The following is a 24,902-nucleotide window of genomic DNA, read 5'->3' as shown; positions in this document are numbered from 1 at the left end:
TTTTTATAGTTTGAGGTTTCACATTTAATTCTTTAATTCATTTTGAGTTGATTTTCGTATATGGTGTAAGGAAAGGGTCCAGTTTCAATCTTCTGCATATGGCTAGCCAGTTATCCCAGCACCATTTATTATTCAATAATAATAACAACGGGGAGTCCTTTCCCCATTGCTTGTTTTTGTCAACTTTGTCAAAGATCAGATGGTGGTAGGTGTGTGGCACTATTTCTGGGCTCTCTATTCTGTTCTGTTGGTCTACGTGTATGCTTTTGTACCAGTACCATGCTGTTTTGGTTACTGTAGCCCCGTAGCATAGTTTCAAGTCACATAAAGTGATGCCTCCGCTTTTCACTTAGGATTGCCTTGGCTATTTGTACTCTTTTATGGTACTGTCTGAATTTTACAATAGTTTTTTCTAATTCTCTGAAGAAAGTCATTGGTAGTTTGAGAGGAATAGCATTGACTCTAAATTGCTTTGAGCAGTAGGGCCATTTAAACAATATTGCTTCTTCCTATCCATGAGCATGGAATATTTTTTCACTGTTTGTATCATCTCTGATTTCTTTAGCAGTGTTTTGTATTCCCATTGTAGAGATCTTACACCTCCTCAGATGTCAAAAGCAATTGCAACAAATACAAAAATTGACAAATAAGACCTAATTAAAGAGCTTCTGCACAACAAGAAAAACTATCAGGAGAATAAGCAGACAAACCTACAGAATGGGAGAAAATATTTTCAAACTAGGCATCCAATGAAGGTCTAATATCCAGAGTCTATAAGGAACTTAAACAAATTAACAAGCAAAAACCAAATAACCCCATTAAAATTTGGCAAAAAACAGGAATAGATACACTTGAAAAGAAGGTAACATGTGGCCAGCAAGTATATGAGAAAATGCTCGACATCACTAATCATTAGAAAAATGCATATTAAAACCACAATGAGATACCATCTCACACCAATTAGAATGGCTATTTCTAAAAAGAAAAAATAACAGACGCTGGAGAGGTTGTGGAGAAGATGGAATGCTTATAGAGTGCTGGTGAGAATGTAAATTAGTTCAGCCATTGTGGAAAGCAGTGTGGGAAATTTCTCAAAGAACCTACAACAGAAGTACCACTTGACCCAGCAATCCTATTATTGGCTGTATACCCAAAGGAAAATAAATCATTCCATATGATCCATGCATGATTGAGATACATACATACATGTGTTCATCACAGCAGTATTCACATTGGCAAAGACATGGAATCAACCAAAATGCCCATCAACAGTAGACTGGATAAAGAAAATGTAGTACACATACACCATGGAATACTATGCAGCCATAAAAAAGAATGAGATTATGTCCTTTGCAGCAACATGGATAAAGCTGGAGGCCATTATCCCAAGTGAACAATCGCAGGAACGGAAAATCAAATACTGTATGTTCTCACTTATTAGTGAGAGTTTAACATTGAGAACACATGGGAACAAAGAAGGCAGCAACAGCCACTGGGGCCTACTTGAGGGTAGAGGGTGGGAGGAAGGAGAGGATTAAAAAACTACCTATTGAGTATTATGCTTATTATCTGGGTGACAAAATAATCTGTACACCAAACCTTCATGACATGCAATTTACCTATATAACAAACCTGCACATGTACCCCTGAACCTAACAGTTAAAAAAAAATAGTCCCCTACAAGGTAGATTATTTTCATCTTCATTTATGATGAGCACAGAGATGTTAAGTAACTTGTCCAAGCTCACACGAGTTACCAACGGAGGAACCAGGGTTGGGGGTTGAGTTCAGACAATGTAGTTCCAGAGTCTGTGTTCCTAATCATTAAGCTATTCTGTGCTGTTTCTCAAAAACAGTATCAGGTCATACACACATGGCATTTGCTCCATGCCAGGAATTGCTCTAAGCATTGATACTTACAAGAGTTAATGTAATCCCCGAGGTCACCCATGGGAGGCAGTATAGTGAGGTGGGAGGAACTTTGATGCTGGAGTTCAGTGGCTACTCCTGAATCTGGCCTTTGCACTTTTAGGTCTGTGACTTGGAGCATGTCAAGTCTCTTTGTCTCCCTTCCTCTCATTTATAAACTGGGGACAATCACATATATCCCCCACATTTGTGGTAAAGATGAAATAAGCTCTCTATGTGTGAGTGCTGGGAATACTGTCTGGTAAGGTCCTGACTATTACTACTATTTACAAACACCAGGACTCTACCTTAAATAAGTTTAGGAAGTTCAAATACCTTTTCTGTGACAGCACAATAATTTGGATCCCAGCCTTCTGGCTGTGGTACATGTGTTATTTCTACTACATCCTCCTTTTAAAAAATAAACATCAGCTATAGGACCAGCTACTCTAGTCTCTGTCATGCAGAGAGTACATTTTCTAATATATTATAATTGCTAAAATTGTTGAAAAGTGAGCAAAGGCATAAACTTTTCAGGCACAAATGCAAAATAACATACAGGTAGAAAACCCAGCCTGAGATGAACCGTCAAACCCAAACTGACCATGGTTCAAAATACTAACGATTATAACAATACTCTAGGGTCTTTTAGTACAAAGTTAGGCTAGTAAACATTTTAGTAATAGTTTGTTAGAGTTAGTAAAAATTTTGATGTTTTCAGGAATGTATTTCACATAGTTATAAACAATCTACGACATTTTGTTAACCCCTACGTACGTTTTTTTAAAAAAGTAGAACTGCATGTTCTGCACATGTACCCCAGAACTTAAAGTATACTAGAAAAAGAAGATTAATTAAGTCTATGGTTTCTGTCTTATCCCAAAATAGCTTTTAATGTTTCTGACCAAAGTAAAGTTCATAACCTGAGGTCCACAGAATTACTATACTTCATGAATAAAATTGGGGGGTGGGGGTAGTCCATGAACTACCTTAAATGAAATTTTCTTTCTGGGGAAATGATCTTGATATTTCATTAGTTCTGAAAGAAGTTCTGTGTCTCCCAAAGGTGAGGGACATCTGGGCCAGAGTGCACAAATCCTGTGGAATTTGTGCAGTTGGGGGCACAAGGGTCTCCCTGTTCTCACGTGGCCATGGGGGCTTCTGTTGGGAGATCCTCTCTCTAGGCCTGGACTCCACAAGGGTGCTGTACAGAGCTAACACTGACAGAGACAAAAATAAACTATATATGGCAAGATGAAGGCTAAGGTTGGAACCCCAATCAGGTAGCCAACCTTGTCAAATTAGCACAGTTCAGAAAGAAAGAAATGATGAAGTGGGCATCGAGGCACCTAAACTTAAAAGAGTAACGTGTGCATCTCAACAATCTATATAGCTCAGGTGACAACATCGAAGACAATAATAATTAACATGTATTTTCAGACATGACTGTATCATTGAACATTTGCTTTTTATTGTGTTGTCATGAGAAGCATCATAACTTAGAAAGCAGGGGCTGGATCTGGATTAACCATGTGGTTTTGGGGGGTGAGCATGCAGTACACAGGAAAGAGCACATCAGGCCTGAGTCTCTTTCTTGGGGCTTCCCAGTGCACAGATGAGTCTGGAAAATGCTCACTTAGAAGTGAGGAAGGATGCTCAGGGCTGGGCAAGCTATGTCTAGAACAGACTCATAGCATTTTCTTCAGTAACAGCCTTGCATGGTCTTTCCCTGAGTTACCTGACTCTTGAGGTAAGTTTTAAAATTAAAACTAAACAAAGCTGAGCGCAATGGCTCATGCCTGTAATCCCAGTGCTTTGGGAGGCCATGGTGGGAGGATCCTATGAGTCCAGGAGTTTGAGATCAGCCTGGGCGACACAGGGACACCCTAAATCTACAAACAATAAAATAAAATGTATGAGCCAGGCTTGGTGTGCAACTGTGGTCCTAGCTGCTTTGGAGGCTGAGGAGGGAGAATTACGTGAGCCCAGGAGTTCGATGCTTCAGTGAGCTATGATCCCACTACTGCACTCCAGTCTGGGCGACAGAGTGAGATCATGTCTCTAGATAAAGCCAAACAAAAATCAAAAGAACACTTATTCAGGGCCCCCATGGCTGCCACCATGAGGCCAGGAGGTGCTCTCTCCAGTCGGTTCTTACGTGTGTGGCTTCATCCAGCTTGCAGGCCACATAGTCTCCAAGGTTGTATTTTGATTGTGAAATATGATCACTTCTGGGCAATCCTACCCACTGCATGCTCTTCTGCCCTTTGCTTGAGCCTGCTTTTGAAATCGCCACACTGCCCTGCCTCTATGTACAGACATGCAGTAGCAGACACGACTTCCTCTTCTTTGAGCCCCTGGTTTGCTAAATCAGAAATCTTGAATGCTACTGTTATACTAATGTCTGCTCAGTCAGACATGATGAAGTTAATATTGGGTCATCATATATTAGTGGCCAGACAGAAAACAATTAAACCAAGGGGAGATAGGAAGAACGTATTAATACTAAAAAAAGCAACAGATCTGGCTTGAATGTGATGCTTTCAATCTGCAGGAACGTTACCCATTATTATCAAAGGTCAAAGTCAGTTACTGTTAGAAAAATCAATAAAACTGAGGGTGGATGGGAAGGAGGAGACCCAATACATAAATTTATAATATGTCCTCGGTATTGAAGGAACTTGATGAACATCTGTGCATTATTAACTTTTAGAAGTAAAATTGGTTGTCAGCAAATTGGACCATTTGTATAGTTTCATAGGTTCCTGCTGTGAATATATTTTAAAGAATTATGTTAGTGCAAAGAGAGGAAAAATACAGCAAGAAGACATTTAAAGATTGCATCTGCCTGTTGGTCTTCATCGCCCATTTTGTTGGCCTCTTGGAGGTATTAATGTTTTTTTGTTTGTTTGTTTGTTTTTCAATGAAGGTGATCTACGAACATATTCTACCTGTCCATGCCAATTAGTGCCGATTATCATCAGTGATCTTGATTACTGGTGATCTAAGGCTATTAGTCCATTATGCTGGTGGTATATAATAGAGAGAAGATTCTCGCTTTCTCATCTGAACATCATGGTCTGAATGTTATTACTCTTAGTATGATATGTATAGTCTTGACTGCATGTTAGATTAAAAATATTCAGTCATTTTCCCTCCTCTCCCTGCACCAACACCAGCAGTGACGTTAGCACTGCCAGTTTGAGAAGTCCAGTCTGCAGCCCACCTTGTACCAGGGAAAGGCTGCCACGACCTGGTAAACAGGGCATTAGTCAGTGCCCTTCTCCATTAAGGGCAGACTGGTTGTCCACTGCGAACTGATCACATTTGCTCTTTCTTATCCACTTACAAATACATTTGCTCATTAACACGTGAACGCTGCCAGAGAAGGTTACTGAGCTATTAAGTATCATTCGTGCTAATTCTGCAGAAAGTGACCTTCTCTAGTGACATTTCTCTTTAAAGAATAATCCCCTACAGGGGGAGACAATGGACAAAGGGAAGGAAGCCTGGTAATGGGACATGTCTAGACCTTGGCAGTTTCAGTCTCTGCTTCAGCTGTTTAGTCACATTAATCTAGAGGGCCTCAATATTGAAAATACAAATAAGAGCAACTTAATGTTCTTGCTATCTATGAAAACACAGGTTGCTAATCAAGTTATTGGAGAGATAAGAAGCTCGGGAGTATTTTGGATATTTTACAATGAAATTTTCACATGAATTTACAAAAACTGTTAATGTCAAATTATCATAAAATGTATTAAATCTGATGTTGTGACGCTTACTTTAGAACATTCTGAAAGCTATTAGAATGAATTTCAAACCCCTAACAACAGGTTCCTCTAAAGGCATTGATGAATTCCGTTTGGAAGCAGCAGGGTTAGGCGGTGTCTAGGACTGGACTCTGACATGTGTCCTTGTTCTATCCCATAGGTAAGAGCTCAAGCTGAGCCTTGCTTCCTGAAGACCTCAGCAATCTCTATGTAGCAGGACCTGCTCTGTGCCAGGTTCACACTGAAAACCCTACAGACGACTTTGCGTCTGGCTAGCAAAGTGACCTTGGAAGGAGCCATTACCAACTTCATGTCATAGACGATGAAAGACAGTGGAAGCTCCAGCAGGTCATCTAGACCTGAGTGCAGAGTACCCTAGTGGTGATGTGAGACTGTGGACTCTGTGTGGTGTCACCCAGGTTCACGGGGCATAGGGCAGGATCAGCTTCCACAGTGGCTCCATTTCAGCTATAGCTGGAGCTTTTCCACCCCAAAGCCTTGCTGTCCAATGCTACCACAGGGAATAACCAAGTGTAGCTATTTCTATCAATATTAAAATTCAAAATTCAGTTCCTCATTTGTAGTATCTGTATTTCAAGCATGCAGGAGCCACATGTGACTTGTAGCTGCGATATCGGACAGCACAGACAGAGAACATTCCCAGCACTGCGGAAAGTTCTACTGCACGGTGCAGATCCAAGTGTTGGAATTCTGCTCTCTGGCTACAACGGCCTCTTCTCCTAACCTATGACTCATCAGTGGGACCTAGCCTCAATCCGTTAGTTCCTTCCCTCTCATCATGGTCCAGTGGACACCTCTGATTGCCCTTCTTCCAAGCCTGGACTTTCCAACCCAATTACCTTGGCACCCTTGATTCCCTTGGTCATTGACTTTCTGTGTAGAACCCTCCCCGGTGCCTAACCTTTGGCAGGTCATAGCCTTTTCACTTCCCTGCTACTGTTTCTGGGATGTAGTATTGCTGGAAACAATCATAAAATAATAAAATGGGGAGAACGTGTGCTGTTCAGCCTTAACTGGGTCTTCTCTGCTTCTTACTCCTTCTTCAGTCCATCCCATATTGACTCACTGACTCATCCCTTAGGATGCCTCATTCTCTAAAACCTCAGCTCTCTCATGACACCCACCCTCTGCAGGTGACCCACTTCATAGGTTGGGAAAATCACCCAAAAACCATTGCCATTAGCTTCCTCAACATGTCCTCTAGCTTTCTTCTGTTTCCTTTAGCCAAGGTGACCCACCAGCTGCTTTCCACCTGGGAGAACTAAATTCCTGCTCCCAGATCTTTGCTCATGATGTTTCTCCATTCAGAAGGCCTGTTTCCAATCTCACCTCTGCCACAAAATGGTTTTCGAGTCATCCCACCTGAAAGCAACCCCTTTCTGCTCCAAATGTCCCTAATGTTTTATCTATATCTGTTCCTCTCACAGATGTCACCTGGCACTGTACTTACTAAAGTACATACAGGTGACTGCACATCTTCCCCACTAAACAAAACCACTGTGAGAAGGGGGTGCTTGCTGGATTCAGCCTGGCTGCCCAGCAGCCACCAGCACAGTTCCCTGTGTAGAGAGCAGCTGGTGTATATTGATGGAATGGCTATCTATATATCTACTTTTGCAAATGTCCGACTTACTCCTAAGGTGGACAGATTGAATTCAATAAAGAATTGATGGACACATTTCTCCTAATGATCTCAACAAGAAGTTCTAACTAAACCATTTATATGACCAGAATGTCTGATGGGAAGACAAGAGGGTACCTGTTGATGGCTAGAACCGTAATAAATGTGCAATATCTTCCTGAAGGAGGGTGAAGTGGGTACAAAACGACAGGAGGTAGGCAAAAGAAACAAAGACAAGAAAGTAGAAATAAACTTACCTTGGGTAGCAATGTAATGATTGGGTCGATGATAACCCTAAAAATAAATAAAAGAGAATATTTGATAAACATGAAATCGATAAACAGCAGAGAAGTCACATGCTAACTCTGCTGAAACGAATGTGCACACCAATGCCAATAGCTGCATCACCTGAAAGTTAAATGGCCAACCCAGCACCTTTGAGTTTCTCTTAATTAGTGGAGGTGCATCAAATACAACAGTTCTGATGCTTGCACCAAAGGTGTGGGTAACTTAATCATAACTGGTTATGAGATGATGGATGAGCAAGAAACACTAACAACTTATGGATTCTCTGAAATACCATGACCATTACTCTTACAAAGTGCAAACAGGCTGAGAATTTGCAATGGAATTTCATTTGTGTTTGGGATGTTAGTGGCAATATGCCAGGGGTTTAACGCATATTCTGTTGTATTGGTATAGACAGTTATATCAATAGTGATCTTCAAAACCATTCTTAAACACTGATAAAACCATGACATGCTGCTATAGCAAGGGCCAGGAATTTAAAGAGGCAGAAATCCTGAAAGCTTCCTTCCTTTCATCATGACCCTGCAAGAAACAAGACAGATAAAAATTGAGGCCAAAGAAAAAGGGCTGGGTGTGGTGGTTCATGCCTGTAATCCCAGCACTTTGGGGAGGCTGAGGCAGTCAGACTGCTTGAGCTTAGGAGTTTGAGATCAGCCTGCACGACATGGCCAAAACCCATCTCTACAAAACATACAAAAATTAGCCAGGTGTGGTGGCATGCACCTGTAGTCCCACCTACTTGGGGGACTGAGGCAGGAGGATTTGCATGAGCCCAGGGGTTTGAGGCTGCAGTGAGCCAAGATTGCACCACTGTATACATCAGCCTGGGTGGCAAAGTGAGACCCTGTCTGGAAAAAAAAAAAAAAAGGAAACAAAAAATTGTAGGATAAGTATCTGGGAAAGAAAAAATCAACTCAGAAAATAATACCCAGGTAACATATCACCATGGATCTTAATACTTTCTACTTCTGTCCCCCAAGATTGTCCAAAATACTGTGCCCAAAGCTGGTTGGAAAACAGAAAAAAGAAACTTGAAGAGAAAACTCAGATTTCTCAGATAACTTAAATGCATAAGTTAGATTATTTTGCCCATAATGACAAGTGGAAAACAACGAACAACAAAAGGAAACACATTCTTTTATACAATTGACTTGCTGTAGGTCTCAAATTACAGAACCATGACCAATATTAAATAGAACTCTTTAGAACATCACTCATTTCTCATCGGCTGCTAAGTCCCACAAGGGCAAGAACTTTGCCTGACTTATCTATACTATACGTCTGAGGGCCTAGCAAGGTGCCCAGTAGACAGGAGGGACTCATCTGATGGTGAAGTCGCCCAGAAAATCCACAGGGGCCTGTATTGCTGAACATCACCGTCATTTCTCAGTCCTCATCTACTTGACCATCGGCAGCATCAGAATGATCAATCCCCTTGAAATACTTTCTTCCCTGGTTCCAGGATATGACTCTCCTGGTTTTCTTCCTACCTACCTCCCTGGCCACTTGTTCTCAATTTCATTGGCTGGTTCTTCCTTTTCAACTTGATGTGGAAGGCCTGGTTCTTGGATGTTTTCCTCCATCTGCTCTCACTCTCTGGGTGAGCTCCTCCAGTCCCATGGCCTTCAAGCTCATCTGTACACTGATGAATCCTATATTCTTGTTTCCAGCCCAGACTTTTTCCTGGAAATCTTGAAGCATACCTACTGCCTGTTCAACACCTCCATTGGGAGGTCTAATATATATTTAAAGCTTCACACACCTAAGACTGAACTCCTCATTTCCCCCCAACCGCTACCTGAATCTGCTCTACCCACCGTCTTCTCCTCAGCATCCTTGACCCCTCTCTCCCTGCTGCACCCCGTAGCCAATCTGCCAGCAAATCCTACTGGCTCTACCTTCAATGTAGCTCAAGGGTCTCGCCATTTCTCCCCTCCACTGCCACCTCTCTGCTGATTCCCACAGCCACACAGCAGGCTTCTCTGCTTCCTCTCCTGGCCACGTGCAGTTCACTCCCCTCCCAGCAGTCAGATCACGTCACGCCTTTGCTCAGATCCCTCTAACAACTGCCTATCTCACTCACAGTAAAAGCCAAAGTCCTTACAACTGTGCACCTGACCTGGCCCATGAAGTCTCCCCTATATCATGGAACTCCCCAGGCCCCTATATGCCATGCCAATGATTGCCTGCTTGCTTTTCTTCAAATTTGCCAGGCACAAGTTCTACAACAAGGCCTTTGCTTGGGCCATTTCTCGGCCCAGAATGCTCTTCTTCCAGGTATCTATGTAGCTCAGCCCCTCGTCTTCCTTGCTCACTTGCTACCTTCTCAGTGGGACTGACTACAGCCACTTGATTCAAAATTGCCATCAGGACCTTCAGGTCTGGCACTCCGAGCACCCCTTTATGGCTTTAGTTTTCTCTGCAGTACATACAACTTTCTAATTGACCACATAGAATTAACTTTTCAATTTATTGCCCATTTCTCCTAATTAGAACAGCAGCTCCATTGGGTCAAAGGTTTTTTTGGTTTTGGTTTGAACTGTTCACAGTTTTCCTGCTAGCACCTAGAAAGGTAAATAATGCATAAGTACTCAATAAGATCTATTGACTAAGAGAATAAAGGGGCCTTCGGTATTGGCTCTTCTCTCTTGAAATAAAATTCAAACTCATTAATCCAGTCTTTTCATTACTTTATAGCCTTGTTCATGTATGTGACTTCCTTGAGCTGCAATGTCTTCTCTCCTGCATTTCCACTTACTCACTTTAAAAAGCTTTACATTCAAATTACATCCTCTATGATGCCTAATCTGATCACAATGACTCCTTCAGTTGGTATTTCATGAAACACTTACTAAGGGTTCTCTCCATATTCAGGCATGTGCCGGGTGCAGGGGATGTAAGATGCCTAGGACGCTGTCCCTGTACTCAAGCACCCATTAGGGACTGCAGGAGCTGGGACTGGAGTGTGAGCCGTGTCCCCTGGTGCCTCTCAAGGGAAGACGTGCCACAGTTGGCCTGGAGGTAAGTGGACTGGATAAGACACTCATATTTCAGCTTCTTAGCTTCTGAGTTGGGAGACTGGGAGGAGGAGATAACTCATCTGGGACATCTGAGGACTCCCATGAGGTACTCACTAAACATGTGCTGAATAAAGGAGTAAGTGCAATGCACCTTATGAAGAAAACTTGTTTTAATAAAAAATAAGTGGAACCTGGAGTGGGTATGGTTTTGGTTGTTATCAAAATAGTGCAGGGGTCTTCATTTGATGAATGAGATATGAACTATTCTTGAAATAATCATATCCTAGTCCCCACCCACAAATCTATGACTGAAAATGTCAAATTTGTCTAACTAGCACTAAACATAACATTCTCATAGTTATTTTTAGATAACTTTCTTAGAGATTGTGACGCTATTTACTTTTAGCAGCATCTCAGTAATATTCAATCAAGAAAGCAAAACAATCCACATATATGGATCAATCCTGTCTACGGAAGTATTGATAGGCTAAGCAATAGTGTGATGGCCAAGCACAGAGTATGCCTTCGGAACCACAAGGGAGCAGAAATCTGTTTAATGTAAACTTGGGCCTTGGAGGTAACAGCACCTTTCCCTTGATTTTTCGGTCTACTTTTGATTTCATTCATTCTTTCAACTGAGAACATGCTGTCTCCTAAAGAATTTATTCTAATGTAAAACATTAAGTTAACATGATGCAGAATGAACAAAGAGGCAGTCTTCAATAATTAAGCAGCCTACATATTTAATGACATGTCTTGCTTGCATTAGAAGTCCTGGTGAACAGCTACAGACTACTTTGAAGACAACTTAAAAGTGCAGTGATGACAAGGGATTGCAAATCACCGTATTAGGAATTAGAGAGTTTTGTCCCATTAATATGCAAACAGATTTTTTTAAGTGTCGAATAATACAAATTGTTGACAAAAAAATGGAAGTAACATTTTCTTAGTCCACATTAGCATGAGATGGCAAAGAAGGCATAGAATGTTACAGAGAAATTCACCAACAAATGGGCTGCCTTGAGAAAAGGAGTGACCGTATCTTCACTGTTAAGTTCTGTGGTGTGTAGGGTAATATTCATGTGTTTGCTTTTAGATTGAGCCCAATGTATGTCCAACGATTGTACAGCAGACACACAATCTGGTACTTGTCAGAATGGTTGGGTTTACTGAGTTTTATACTCTGATTTAATCCTTATGCATTGTATACACGTATCAAAATATCATACATAGCCCCCAAATATGCACAACTATTACATATCAATTAAAAAATAATAAAATACATACATCGATATAATTGCCATTGATATAGTCTGAGTTTGTGTCTCCTTCTATTGTCTGCAGTCTCACTCGGGAATGATCGTCTGCAAAGGAAAAGGGACAGAAAATAACAATTAACAAAAGCAATCTGGTAGGTGGCTCTGAGCCCCAGAATGTAAGCATATTACATAGAGATCACCCACATACACTCTGCTTTAAAGAGAAAGAATTACATACTATACACCTTCTACTTCCTATTTTGCTATTAAAATTGGGAAGGATTTATAATTTTTTACATTTTACAGTAAATCTCATTAACTTATTGTTTGATCATTGATGGGCCTAAAGCATTGACAAAAGTTTGACACTTTTACAAACAATCCTGTGAACCACAAACATAAGTAGTTCTTGGATTGGAAGTTTGAACGACTTCACTGAATCACATACAAACCCTGAGATGTTGAAGGTTGTGACACCCAGCTTGACAAATGATGATTACAAACTCACAGCGCAGGCTTCTGGGATGTGCAGATGTGATCCTAGCCTTAGTCACTGGTGAATTCCCTAAGTACTATCTCTGTATCTGCGGGCATCAGCCAGCAAGAGCAAAGCTGTCACCATCCATCATGTGACCACAGGCCAGGCAATAAGGACACCAAGCCTCAGCCTCCTCATCTGGAGAAAGGGATGACACTATCTGCCTCAAAGTGGGCTGTGTCCAGGATTCAATGAAAATACAAATTGAGACATAAGTACTATAAAGGGTTCATATTTATGGTATTAATTAGCTATATTTAAATATTTCCTGAGTAAAAAAATTTATCTGCAAGTACTATTGATGTATCTCAATCATTTCCTTGAAAATGTATATTGTATTTTATTTGTTACCTTAATTTTTTTGCACAAATGGGGTCTAGCTATGTTGCCCAGGCTGGTTTCAATCTCCTGGCTTCAAGCAGTTCTCCTGCCTCAACCTCCCAAATGCTAGGATTATAGGTGTCAGCCATAGCACCTGGCCCCAAATCCATATTTTAAAAAGGGATGTGCTTCATATGTTGTCTCTCATAAATGGGAGCTAAGCTAAGAGGGCACAAAGTCATAAGAATGATACAATGGACTTTGGGGACTCAAGGGAAAGGGTGAGAAGGGGGTTAGGGATGAAAGACTACACACTGGGTATGGTGTACACTGCTTAGATGATGGGTGCATCAAAATCTCAGAAGTCACCACTAAAGAACTCATTCATGTAGCCAAACACCACCACCTGTTCCCCCAAAACCTATTGAAAGAAAAAGTTAAAAATTAAAAAAAAAGAAAGGATGTGCTAATAGCACCCTAAGGGCAGAATTTTCCTGCACTGATCACTGCTCTGTCCCTGGCCCTTAGATTAGAGCCTGGAACATACCAGGTTTACCCCCAAAATAACTTTGAAGAAATAAAAGGTGCATTGTTGTTTTTTGAAAATATACATCCTTTAAAAAGTATTTACCTAAATTACTGTTCCTTTTAGCAGAGGGACCCTTCCTTCCAATTAAAGTGTATGCTAAAACTCAGTATTCAGAACAGATAAAAGCCAGCTGCCCTGAAAGGAAAGCACAGGGCGGCCTGATAAGAACATTCCGGAAAACTTCACTTCCAGTGTTGCCGGAGCAGTGGGAAACCCTGCTTCTAAACTGCGACTGCCTTTTTCTAATGCTAAATTTACTCAACATTTCATTTGGGTTAGTGGGTGAGAAATGAAGCCCACAGCTTTTGAGATAAAAGCCACGAGAGCTGCAGATGACGGATGCTGTTACCCCCGGTCACTGGAGCAAGTATTGACCTGGACCCATTCCTTGAAATGCTAATGGGTGAAAGTCAAAATTTCATATTGGTTTTTGGAGTTTAACCTCCTGTTGAGTAAATGTTTTGTTTGCTGTCAATAGCACAGGCAGAAGGAAATCGGTGTCAATTTTCTAACCTTCCTTCCTTGACGGGGCTTTCCACTTCATGACAGGTAGTCACATATTTCATGTCAGTGCCTCACCATTAGTTGGGGTACAATAAGTTTATCTGGAAACTTAGTGGTGACAAGTTGGGCCAGAGAAGGAGAAAAGCTGAGAGGAGGTCGTGTCTTCCTGCTCTGCTCAAAGGAGACTATGTGATGAGCAAGTTCTGGGGTCGAGTGTGCGGGTGAGAATTGCTGCTGGTGGGTTAGAATCCTTCATGCGTGGTTTTGGGCCAGTTACTTAATCTTTCTGTGCTTCCTTCACTGTAAAATGGAGATGAAGAGTGCCTACCTTGTGGGATTACTGTGAGCATCAAAATAATACACATAAAGAGATCAGAAAAAAAGCTACACAAAGTGATGGATAGATGTCAGTTATTATCATCATGTGCTATGTAATTGACACCCACATTTTTCTTCTTGCTGTTTTTATAAATGACGTCCAAGCAGATAACAGCAACCCCAGGAACAGACTCACTGGCAGTCAGAATGTTTCCTCATGGCAATCTGCTTTAAGAACCAATTTCCTAGGACACATTTTGCTGCTTAAAACCAGTGGCTCCCTATATATGTTTTGCCACTATTGGGGGCTGGGGGGAGGTGAGCAGGTGCACTAGGCACATGTAGATTGTTATCGCTTTTGTGTATCTTAGGAGAGCCAGTGCCTACATGCAACTACTGCACAGAAGGGTGCCACAAGCACTGGCAATGCCGTTTGAGCTTCAAGAATGAAAGAGGCACTCTAGAACTGAATCACGGCTACTCCACACACACACACCGGGCTTTCGTCAGCTCCTCTGAAGGGAGGTCAGGTTCACCTTCCTGGATACCCAGGCTTTCCCTGCGCAGGTTCTCAAAAGGCAGGCAACCGACCACATTAGAATCGTGCAATCTAAGCAGGCCTGTCTCGAAGATCTGTTGTACCCCCTCGTCAGAATCCCCTCTATTTTGTGCTTTACTTCTCTGAGCGCCTCAGGATGGGTGCTGCTCATTCCCTGTGGTTTACCACCTGTGGGCTGCTCAGACTATTCTGGAAGGTTCTCTTTAGGGATGCCAGTCTCCACCAAGACTGAATTCCTATTCCCTATCAACAGAGCCTTTGAGGTAGAGTTTTACCATCATCTCCTACAGTTCCATCAGTTTACCCACACCCCAACATTTAACCTGGCTGCTACTTCTCCAGATTCAACTGCCCTTTCTCCCCTCAGGATGGAGAAACCTGTAAGACACAGTATAGCTGACTTCCTAACAGAATGAGACGGTTTTTGCCCTTATATACACAGTAGTATCTTTTTTTCTTGTATTGATTCTACTAGATTATAATGTCTTGTGGTCAAAGATAGTGTCACATACAATCTGAATATCCCTAAGAGTACCTTTCCCCAAGGCCACATACCCAGCTTCAAGAGACTCCATTCACAGCACAGAGGCACAGGCTGCAGTCCCACGTGTGGGGCCCTTCCTAATACACAGCAAGTGAGCAACAAGGATTGAACTCTTCCCCATGCTAATGAATGGGTGGTGGTCCAGGATCATCCAAGATACCCTGAATGGGTCCACAGTGCCTTTTCAAATTTCAGTTTTGTTTATTTTTTATTTTTAATTAAAAAAATTTTTTTTGAGACGGAGTTTTGTTCTTTTTGCTCAGGCTAAAGTGCAATGGCGCAATCTCGGCTCACTGTAACCTCTGCCTCCCGGGTTCAAGTGATTCTCCTGCCTCAGCTTCCTGGGTAGCTGGGATTACAGGCACATACCTCCACACCTGGCTAATTTTTATATTTTAAGTAGAGATGGGGTTTCACCATGTCGACCAGGCTGGTCTCGAACCACTGACCTCAAGTGATCCACCCGCTTCAGCTTCCCAAATTGCTGGGATTACAGGTGTGAGCCACTAAGCCCAGCCTAAATTTCAGTTTTAATACAGGCTTGTCTAATATTGTCAGAATACTGAGCTGTTTCATCTTCTAGAAATCTCTTATCTAATCATTCCTATCCATCTCTAACTGTACAAATTCTGCCAGTTTTTCAGTATTTAACTCACATGTCTCAGTAAGGTCTTCTCATTTATTAAGTGATTTTTTGAGTATCTGCTATACGCCAAACACCATGCTAAGTGTTGGGGATATGTAGTGGTAAACAAGTTAGATTCATGGTCCTTAAGTTCATAGGACTTAAGGCAATGGAAAACACATTAAACAGTCATTGCTTAAATAATGAGTTAAATACAATTTTGATAAGTGCTAAGTTGGAAAGGACAGAGAGCTATGAGAGTGAACGGCATGGGTCCTGACCTACTCTGAAGAGCTAGCCAACAATTCCCTAATAAAAGGACATTGAAGCTGAAACCATGAAGATAGAAAGTGGAGAGGGCAGAGCTCCTAAATTCCAAGTCCAGGAGATAGTGTGTGTTCAGGCCAGGAGGTAGGAAGGATCTAGTATGTTCAGGAAACCAAAGAAGGCTGGTGTGAGGAATGTGCTGTCAGAAGCCAGGGAGGAGAGTGGTGGGAAATGAGAACAGAGAGGAGGGAAGGCCAGGTCATTAGGACCTTCATTCTGGGCACCGCGGAAGCCACAGGGAAGGGCATGCCTCATTTCCTCAGATGCCTGCTATTGTTGAGGACGAACTGGAAGGGCTCCAGTTGGGTCAGTAGGTGTGGGGAGACAATGGGGAGGCTACTGCAACAGTCCTGGGAAATCAATGGCAGCTTAGCCTACAGAGGGCTAGTGGACAGGGCCGAATCTGAGGGGTATTGAGCGGGTAGGACTGATCATAATGATGTGGATGAGAAGAGGTATCACGCTGACTTCTAGGATTCTGACCTGAGAAACAGGGCAGAAGATGGTGCCATTGACTAAGATGTGAACCATGGAGAAAAGCCAGTTTGGGGTGGGTGATGGAAATGAGGAGTACAGTGTTGGATATATTTAATTTGAGGTGTTTACCATCTGAATAGAGATACAGAGTAGGTGGTTGGGTATAAATTCTCCTTCCTTAAATGTCAATAGTCCTTTGATTTCTCTTTTTGGTGCTCTTATATATGGTTATCTATAGACATGACTTATTTCTCCTACACATCAAAAATACTTTAGCTGGATGTGATGGCATATGCCTGTAGACCAAGCTACTTGGGAGGCCGAGGCAGGAGGATAGTTTGAGCTCAGTAGTTCAAGACCAGCCTGGCAACATGGCATTTTTACTATTATTTTTAGAGACCTTGTCTCTATAAAAAATAAAAATTAAAAAAAGAATTAGCCTAGCATGGTGGTGCACACCTGTAGTCTTAGGGAGGCTGAGGCAGGAGTATCCCTTGAGCAATAGTGGTTTGGGGCTGCAGTGAACTATGATTACGCCGCTGCACTCGCCTGGGCAACAGAGCAAGACCCTGTCTCCATCAAAACAAAAACTATTTAAGAGGAGTTGTGTCTTATATTCATCTTCACCTTGTGTGTGCATGCTTCTATGAAAATAACAGTATAAATATATATTGATAAATACATAATAAACATTTATTTTTATGAGTAAGTGAAAAAAAGCCCAGCTTATAATGAGATACCATCACATACCCACTAGAAAGGCAAAACATTTAAGTCTGAACACCAAGTTCAGGTGAGGACGTGGAATAAATAAACTCACAGATGCTGCTGGTGGAAATGAAATTAGTACAATCACTTTGGGAAATAATTTGCTATTTAGTAAAACTGAAGACATCCACACCCTATGACCCAGCCATGAGGAAATGGATACTGTGTGCATCTGGAAACATACTGAAGCAATATTATTTACAACTGACAAAAATAAACAATCCAAATGTCCATCCACAGAAGGGAGACATAAATTGTATTATACTAATAAAGTGGAATGCTATTTAGTAATGAAAATGAACAAGCTACAGTTACATACAGCTTGAACAAATCATACAAACATAGTTGAACAAAAAAAGCAATACACAGAAGAGTATATACCAATGCTGTCCAGTAGAACTCCCTGCGCTGATGGAAACATTCTATATTTGTGCTCACCAGTACAAAGGCCACACTAGTTACTGAGCACAGGAAATGTGGCTGGAGTAACAAAGGAACTGAAATTTTATTTTAATTTTAATGAATTTAAACAATTACATGTAGTTAGTAGCTACAATACTGGATAACACAGATATATGTTACATACTTTCACTTATGTAAAGTTAAAAACCAGGCAAAACATTATTATATTGTCTAGATCTGTACTATCTAATAGGGTATCTGTTAGCCACATGAGGCTAATCCTAACTGTGCTGTAAGTGTAAAATACATATCAAATTTGGAAGACTTAGTATGATAAAAATAATGTAAAATATCTCCTTTATATGTTTTATACTGACTGCAGGTTGAAAAGTTGACATTTAGGACATATTAGATTTAATAAAATATATTACTAAGTTTAAGTAATTTATTTCTTTTTCTGTTACTTAGTGTGGCTATTAGATTTAAGGACAATTTAATGTTATACATGTGGCTTACATTTATATTTCATAGTTTATTTCTATTGGACCACGTGCTCAGGGATACATAAAATAGGAAGGGTTTCAACCAATCAGGCAGCCAACTCCCAACTCATCGCACCATGCTCAAATAAGCAGATGCCTAGCTGCAGCCAATTGGGTGATTCCTCTACTTCGCTTCTCTGTCTGGCCTATAAAAGCCTGCCACTCACACTTCTAGGTGTAGCTCTCTGAACCTCTTCTGTTTCTGAGGGCTGCCCGATTCATGAATTGGTCTTTGCTCAAATAAGCCTGGTTAAATTTAATTTCTCTAAAGTTTGTCTTTTAACAGTACTTAATGGCACTGAACTTAAAAATGGTTAAGATGGTAAATTTTATGCTATGTGTATTTTTCCAAAAATAAAAAAGTACATTTTTTCCATCCCTCCCTTGTATAACAGCTCCTCATGTTCCGCTCTAGTCCCTGATATCCTAGGAAAGGGCATTCGTGGACTTGCAGCCTAGAGCCCTGTGAATTCTTTTGCTAGGCAGATTTTCCTGAGATGGTGAGTTCCCTTTCCCTGATGAAATCAATGCACGGGTATAGTAAGCTATAGTAACTATAGTTAGTATAGTATAGAAAGCTATAGTAACTCTATAGCTTTATTTCTTTTCTTTTTTTTTTTGAGACGGAGTTTCACTCTTGTTGCCCAGGCTGGAATGCAATGATGCGATCTTGGCTCCCTGAAAGCTCTGCCTCCTGGGTTCAAGCAATTCTCCTATCTCAGCCTTTCGAGTAGCTGCAATCATAGGCACCTGCCACCATGCCTGGCTAATTTTTTGTATTTTTAGTAGAGATGGGGTTTCACCATGTTGGCTAGGATGGTCTCAAACTCCTTTCCTCAGATGATCTGCCTGCCATGGCCTCCCAAAGTACTGGGATTACAGGTGTGAGCCACCACGCCTGGCCTCTATAGCTTTCTAATAGAGGATAACAGTCATACATCATGTAGTTTATGAAGAATTTTTGTTTCAGTGATAAAATGAGGTGAACACTGACAAGTGAATCCACCTCCAGCCCAGGAGATACCTGTGTTAGCAGTGAGAGTGGGGTAAGTCTCTAGAAGGGGTTCGGTTGGGGTGGAGAATGCAGGACATGTGTTCTGCCATGGAGAGCAACAGGCTGGTCATCACAGGACTGTCTAGATCTGCACTATCTAATAGGGTATCTGTTAGCCACATGAGGCTGAATTTCCTGGTTGAAACAGGTCAGCACTTCTCAAGTTAATCCCTCTGTCTTCCAGAATACAAGAAATAGGAAAGTATCACCATCACTCACATTATGTCAGTGAATGTAAAAGCTAACAAAGTGAAATGATTGGGTCTTACAGCCACAGAACCCCCGCTATACTCTGCTGCTTGGATGTCTAAGAATGACTTGGCACAGAAACTGCAGATTCTTATGTGTCCTCTTTCAAACAAAGTTCTCAGATGACTATGAAAACAACAGACATAGACTGTCGGGGCAAATAAATCAGTATATGGATGCCCCTCACCATATGTTCTTGAAATATCATTCACCTTGAATCAGATGCCAATTACAAAGACAAATACGTATCAACCATTCTTTTAGGAAAACTCAGTTATTCCTTGGGGTACTCTTGAGGCTAAATCGTATCAAATTTTTATGAGGAAATGCCTCACAGACATTTCTGCCATCTGGCAAATGTGGGAGTCACTCAGACAAAGAATCCAAAAGAAATGCCAATTGTCCACTGATGAGCCCTGTTCCGCAGGTTTGCTTTGAAGGCTTACCAGCTGGGAGGGGCCCTCTCTCCGGGCCAGGGTCTAGTCATTGGGGTTGAAGGGAGGAAAAAGTTTGGAAAACTCAACTGCCTAGGCATAAGATTTGTAAAATTCAATCCAGTTTGTGGTTAACAACAAGTCAATTACTAACCATGAAAGCCACGGGGTCAAGACTATGAGAACTTGGTACTTCCAGGGGACACAGTCTGGTAAGTTTGAGAAGACCTGAGCTGTAGTTTTTAATTACCATCTGTATTTCTCTGCCAGCATCAAAGCCATTTTGCAGGAAACGAAACTAACAGGGGCTTTGGTGTCCGAGACCATGATGTGATGCTGGCTCTACAGCTCACCTGCATCTGCACAAATCCGGAGGCCTGCTGAGCTTCATCTGTAAAAAGGGGTGACGAGGGGCTACTTTCCTAGGAGTTTTGGGAAGACCAAGTAAGATAATGCATAGTATTATCAGGTGCCTGGAACACAGTACAGTTAGTTCCCCTTAAAAAAAATTACCCCGCCGGGCGCAGTGGCTCTTGCCTGTAATCCCAGCACTTTGGGAGGCTAAGGCGGGTGGATCACCTCAGGTCGGGAGTTCGAGACAAACCTGACAAACATGGAAAAACCCTGTCTCTACTAAAAATACAAAATTAGCTGGGTATGGTGGTGTGCCCCTGTAATCCCAGCTACTCAGGAGGCTGAGGCAGGAGAATCACTTGAACCCAGGAGGCGGAGGTTGCGGTGAGCCAAGAACATGCCACTGCACTCTAGCCTGGGCAACAAGAGTGAAACTCTGTCTCAAAACAAAAACAAACAGCAACAACAACAAAAAACAACTCTTTTCTGTGAATGAAAGCAACATCCTTGTTGAAGTTTACCAATAAAATCTTCAAAGCACAAAGAGCCAATAAGCTTGTTTGGGAACAGGAGAATAGGGCAGAACTGAAAACTTGAAGCAGCCAATCTTTCAGGGAAGAGGAGATGGAGATAATTTAAAAAAGGAAACAGGAGAACGGTTTGAAGACATGCTGAATGCTCTTCAGTAACGCCCACATTTTAATCTCCTGGTATCTGCTCAACAACCTAATATTTCTGCGTAGTGGAGCACAGAGTTAGGATCCCGGGCTCCCGAGCCAGAATCCCTGCATGAATCTGAGTTCTGCTGCTTTCTAGTTGTGTGGCCTTGGACAAGTTATTTGATCGCTCTGTGCCTCAGTTTCCCCAACTGTAAAACTGGAATAACAATACTGCCTATATTATAGAGTTTTGTGAGGATTGAACTAATACAAATAATCATTAGTAAGTGGCTGGTATATAATAAGAAGTAAATGAAAGTTAGCTATCACTTGTCTTATTAGTGCCAACGACTTAATGACTTAATTTAAGACCTGATCATTTTCATCTGCACTATTTCATTTTTGCCTCTAGTTGCTTCCCTCACTAGTGAATCCACGCCAAGGGCTGCTTTTCTAAAACAGACTTTTTTCCTAACACCACTTTGGTAACCATTCAATGATATAAACAGGAAACTGAAGAATGGTGGGCAAACAAGCAAAAAATCTGATAAAATCATTCAAAAGGATTACTAGGCCTTTTTATTTACCTGGAAAGATCTCTGGGACATATTACAGAGTGAAGAAGAAAAGAGCGGGCTACAAGGCAGCATGTATAATAAGAGTCTATTTACACGAAATAATCAAATACATTGGTGTACGTGTAGGTATGCATAGTGGGATAACTGGAAGAATGAGGTTTCTTCTGCAGGGGATAAAATCTGGAGTGATTTTTATTATCATCTTTATGATTTTATGTACTGCTTTAATGGTCTACAAGGTTTATATTATCTTTGTAATCAGAAAGGGAATAACACATCTATTCTCATTGAAAAACAAAGAGCAAAAAAAAAATCAAGTCAATAGCTTCAAGAGATAGAAAAATAAGAAGACTGAAATGAAACAGAAAAAAAATGTTAGCAAGGTTTGAATCTGGATGGTGAGATTCTGGGCTATGTTCCCCAAGTTTTCCACAGTGTACAAAGTTTCTTTAATGTGTATGAATTGGAGAAAAAGAAATCTATTTGCCATGTATGACTTGAATATGATCAAAATTAAACTTATGTTTATATCATAATCACAACTCAATGTTACCCCATCAAGAAATGTAACAAACTTTGCCACTTTGAGAAACTCCATCTGCATAAAAACTACTTGCTATTCCTCTCGTATCTCTCAATAAAAGCCTTTACTAGATGAAACAGAGAAAAGCAGATATTTTTGGGTAAGAAACTGGCACATAAAGACCTTGTCACAACAAACCACTGCTTAGTGTGGAAGAATTATAATCCGCTGAGGTTTTCTCCCCGTGTACACAGGCATGCATTGGACTGGGGTGATGTGAGATTTAGGGCAGGCCCATGTTCCACCCTAAGTCTGTAAAACATGGTATTTCCGCCCTTTCCATCAGGTAACATTACGTTTAAAAATATCTCTAAGTAGCTTCAAATATTTTAACTCTTTCATATTAAACATTATGGATATTGGCAATAGCCATGCAATTTTAACTTGTGTGTGATTAGACAGTCCCACAGCGGCAGAAATGGAGTATGTCACTGATAATCTTTCACCTCTAACCAATTCTTTCTCTCTGCTACATACTGGTGACATATATAAGGTAAATTAGAATCACAATGATCTAAGTAACATTTGGCCTCTGAGAGAAGGCTGGAAATTAATTTTAATTACAATTGATTTCTGCAAATAATGGATCTGCTCCTCCTGTGACTGCATTTGGGCCAAGGACTGCTGTTGGGCTTGTTTCAAGGACGATCTGCAGGAGAGCCGGTGTGCCTGCAATTCAGGAAGTCCTTGGCACCTTACCCAGTGGAGATGCCACCTCCACTGCAGTCTCCCTGCTTGTTGCCCCCTGGGTTCCCAGCTCTGCCATGCAGGTTCTGAGCAGGAAGTTTGAGTTGGATGACGGTGACTCCGTATGAACTCTCCTCTTCCTGTTGGTTTCATGTGGGTCTTGCCTTGTTTTCTGACTCTTTTTCTGACTGACTAATCCCTGTGTCAGAGCTCTTACTTTATTCTTCAGAATCCTGGCAGGGATTTATTTATTTTACCCTATGCCTTCCTAAACATATTGTGTCCATCTGCTTCTCTCTTGCTCATGCCCACCTGAATTTAATGCCAAAAGCTCGCCTGCCAGTCCCTTCTTACCTAACTAAACTCTGGTTCCCTCCCTTCAAAGATGCTGTTGGAGTCACTCAGTTAGCAGAGAGAAGCACACTGCTATAAAGCAAAATGTTCGAAAAGTGAAGCCTTCAGTGTGAGCAGCCAAGGTTGGCTGACTGGTTAGAAGAATCTAGGGTAGGTCCGAAGTTCCAGTTGCTGACTAGTCACACCTCGCTGTTAGGAAATGGAGTAGGAGGGTGTGGTAACCCACCTCAGAAGGGACCTCGTGTCCTCAGCCCTACATCAGAGTCTCTGCAGTACTAGATTTACTAGATCTACCAGTGGGACCCAGCAGCACCCCTTCTCTCCAGGAGACAATGCTCCCTGTGCCAGCCGAGCAGTTCTGTCTCAGGACGGCCCATTATTAAAGCTCCTTTAGCTGGGTCCTGGGCTCTCTACACCCTCCTTGCTCCCTCCACAGATCACCTCCTCCTGCTAATGGCTTCTACCACCACCCATATGACCCATGAAATGGATCACTGATTTATAATCCAGTCCAGACCCCTCTCTTTCAGATTTCACAGCAGTCTACAGAACTGTCTGCTTGGCATCTCATTTGCATGTTTCAAAAGCATCTTAATATGTCCCCAAATCAAACTCATAAGCTGCTGTTGATCTCAAGCCAACCTGAGCTCCTCTCCACAGCTGGATAATACTGGAAGGGAACGGCCCATCCATCCTTCCATGTGTCTGCCTGTTCAACTGCCCATCATCCATCTAACCATTCATCCTGCGGCAAGTCGGAAATGCAGGAGTCACTTTGGGCTCTTCGGTCTTCCTCACCCTGTGTCCCATCCATCTTTCGGTTGGGTCCATTACTTCTTTTGAATTCATCTACTTATTTTCTTTCTAACCAACATCATCATCGTGTCACACTCGGGCTACTGGAAATTCTTAACAGCTATCCCTTTCAAATCTATTTTCTCTGCAATCAGATCTAAATTTTCCAATGAAATTTTCTTAACACCCTCCCAACCCCTTTAATGAAGTTTCCCTTGTTCTTATAATAAAGACAAAAGTCCTCAACCTGCCCCAGAAGGCTCTGTAGGTCTGGCTTCCACCTCCTTCCTTCTCTAGCCCAACTCCTACCCCTATCCTTCCAGCTCCAGCCACCCAGCCTTCCTTTAGTTCTTCAGACTCAAGGGGCTCCCCAGCATGACAGGATCTGTTCACATGACCCCCCCACCTCCCAATTCTGCTGCATCCTCCCTGCTCCGTCCCCTCTGTTCAGTTGTTTACCATGTCCCAACCTCAGGGAGGCCTTCCTACAACTCTTCACTCGGTCCCCACGTTGTGAGTTTTCATAGTACCATGTTAACGCCTTCTGTGCCCTTAACTTGAATTTTATTTTGTAATCATTTACATCACCCCCTTCTCCCCCATGAAATCTCACAGGGCCATCAGCTTCATGAGGGCAGGGGCTCTGTCGGCTCTTGCTCCTGTGGTCACCCCAGAGTCCCTGCATCTCACACATCTGCCCCTACCCCCCTCCTGCTGCTGTGGCAGCACA

General features: G+C 41.9%; 1 protein-coding gene across 12 annotated transcripts in view; it reads right to left on the bottom strand.

The window, feature by feature from the left end:
* The window catches only part of PTPRM (protein tyrosine phosphatase receptor type M), an 834,581-nt gene that overhangs the window by 82,037 nt on the left and 727,642 nt on the right, over window positions 1-24,902 (bottom strand). For 11 of the 12 annotated variants that reach the window (XM_007974623.3, XM_073006464.1, XM_037982979.2 and 8 more), the window contains 2 exons: window positions 11,940-12,016; window positions 7,581-7,617 (listed from right to left, as the gene is read on the bottom strand). The exons of the other annotated variant lie outside the window; for it this stretch is intronic. In XM_007974623.3, coding sequence (XP_007972814.1) covers window positions 7,581-7,617; window positions 11,940-12,016 — 114 coding nt within the window. The remainder of the gene's footprint in view (window positions 1-7,580; window positions 7,618-11,939; window positions 12,017-24,902) is intronic. 12 annotated transcript variants of the gene reach the window in all.

This window comes from Chlorocebus sabaeus, chromosome 18 (assembly GCF_047675955.1).
Source record: "Chlorocebus sabaeus isolate Y175 chromosome 18, mChlSab1.0.hap1, whole genome shotgun sequence".
Classification (NCBI taxonomy): domain Eukaryota; kingdom Metazoa; phylum Chordata; class Mammalia; order Primates; family Cercopithecidae; genus Chlorocebus; species Chlorocebus sabaeus.
This window is presented reverse-complemented; position numbering and strand designations above follow the sequence as displayed.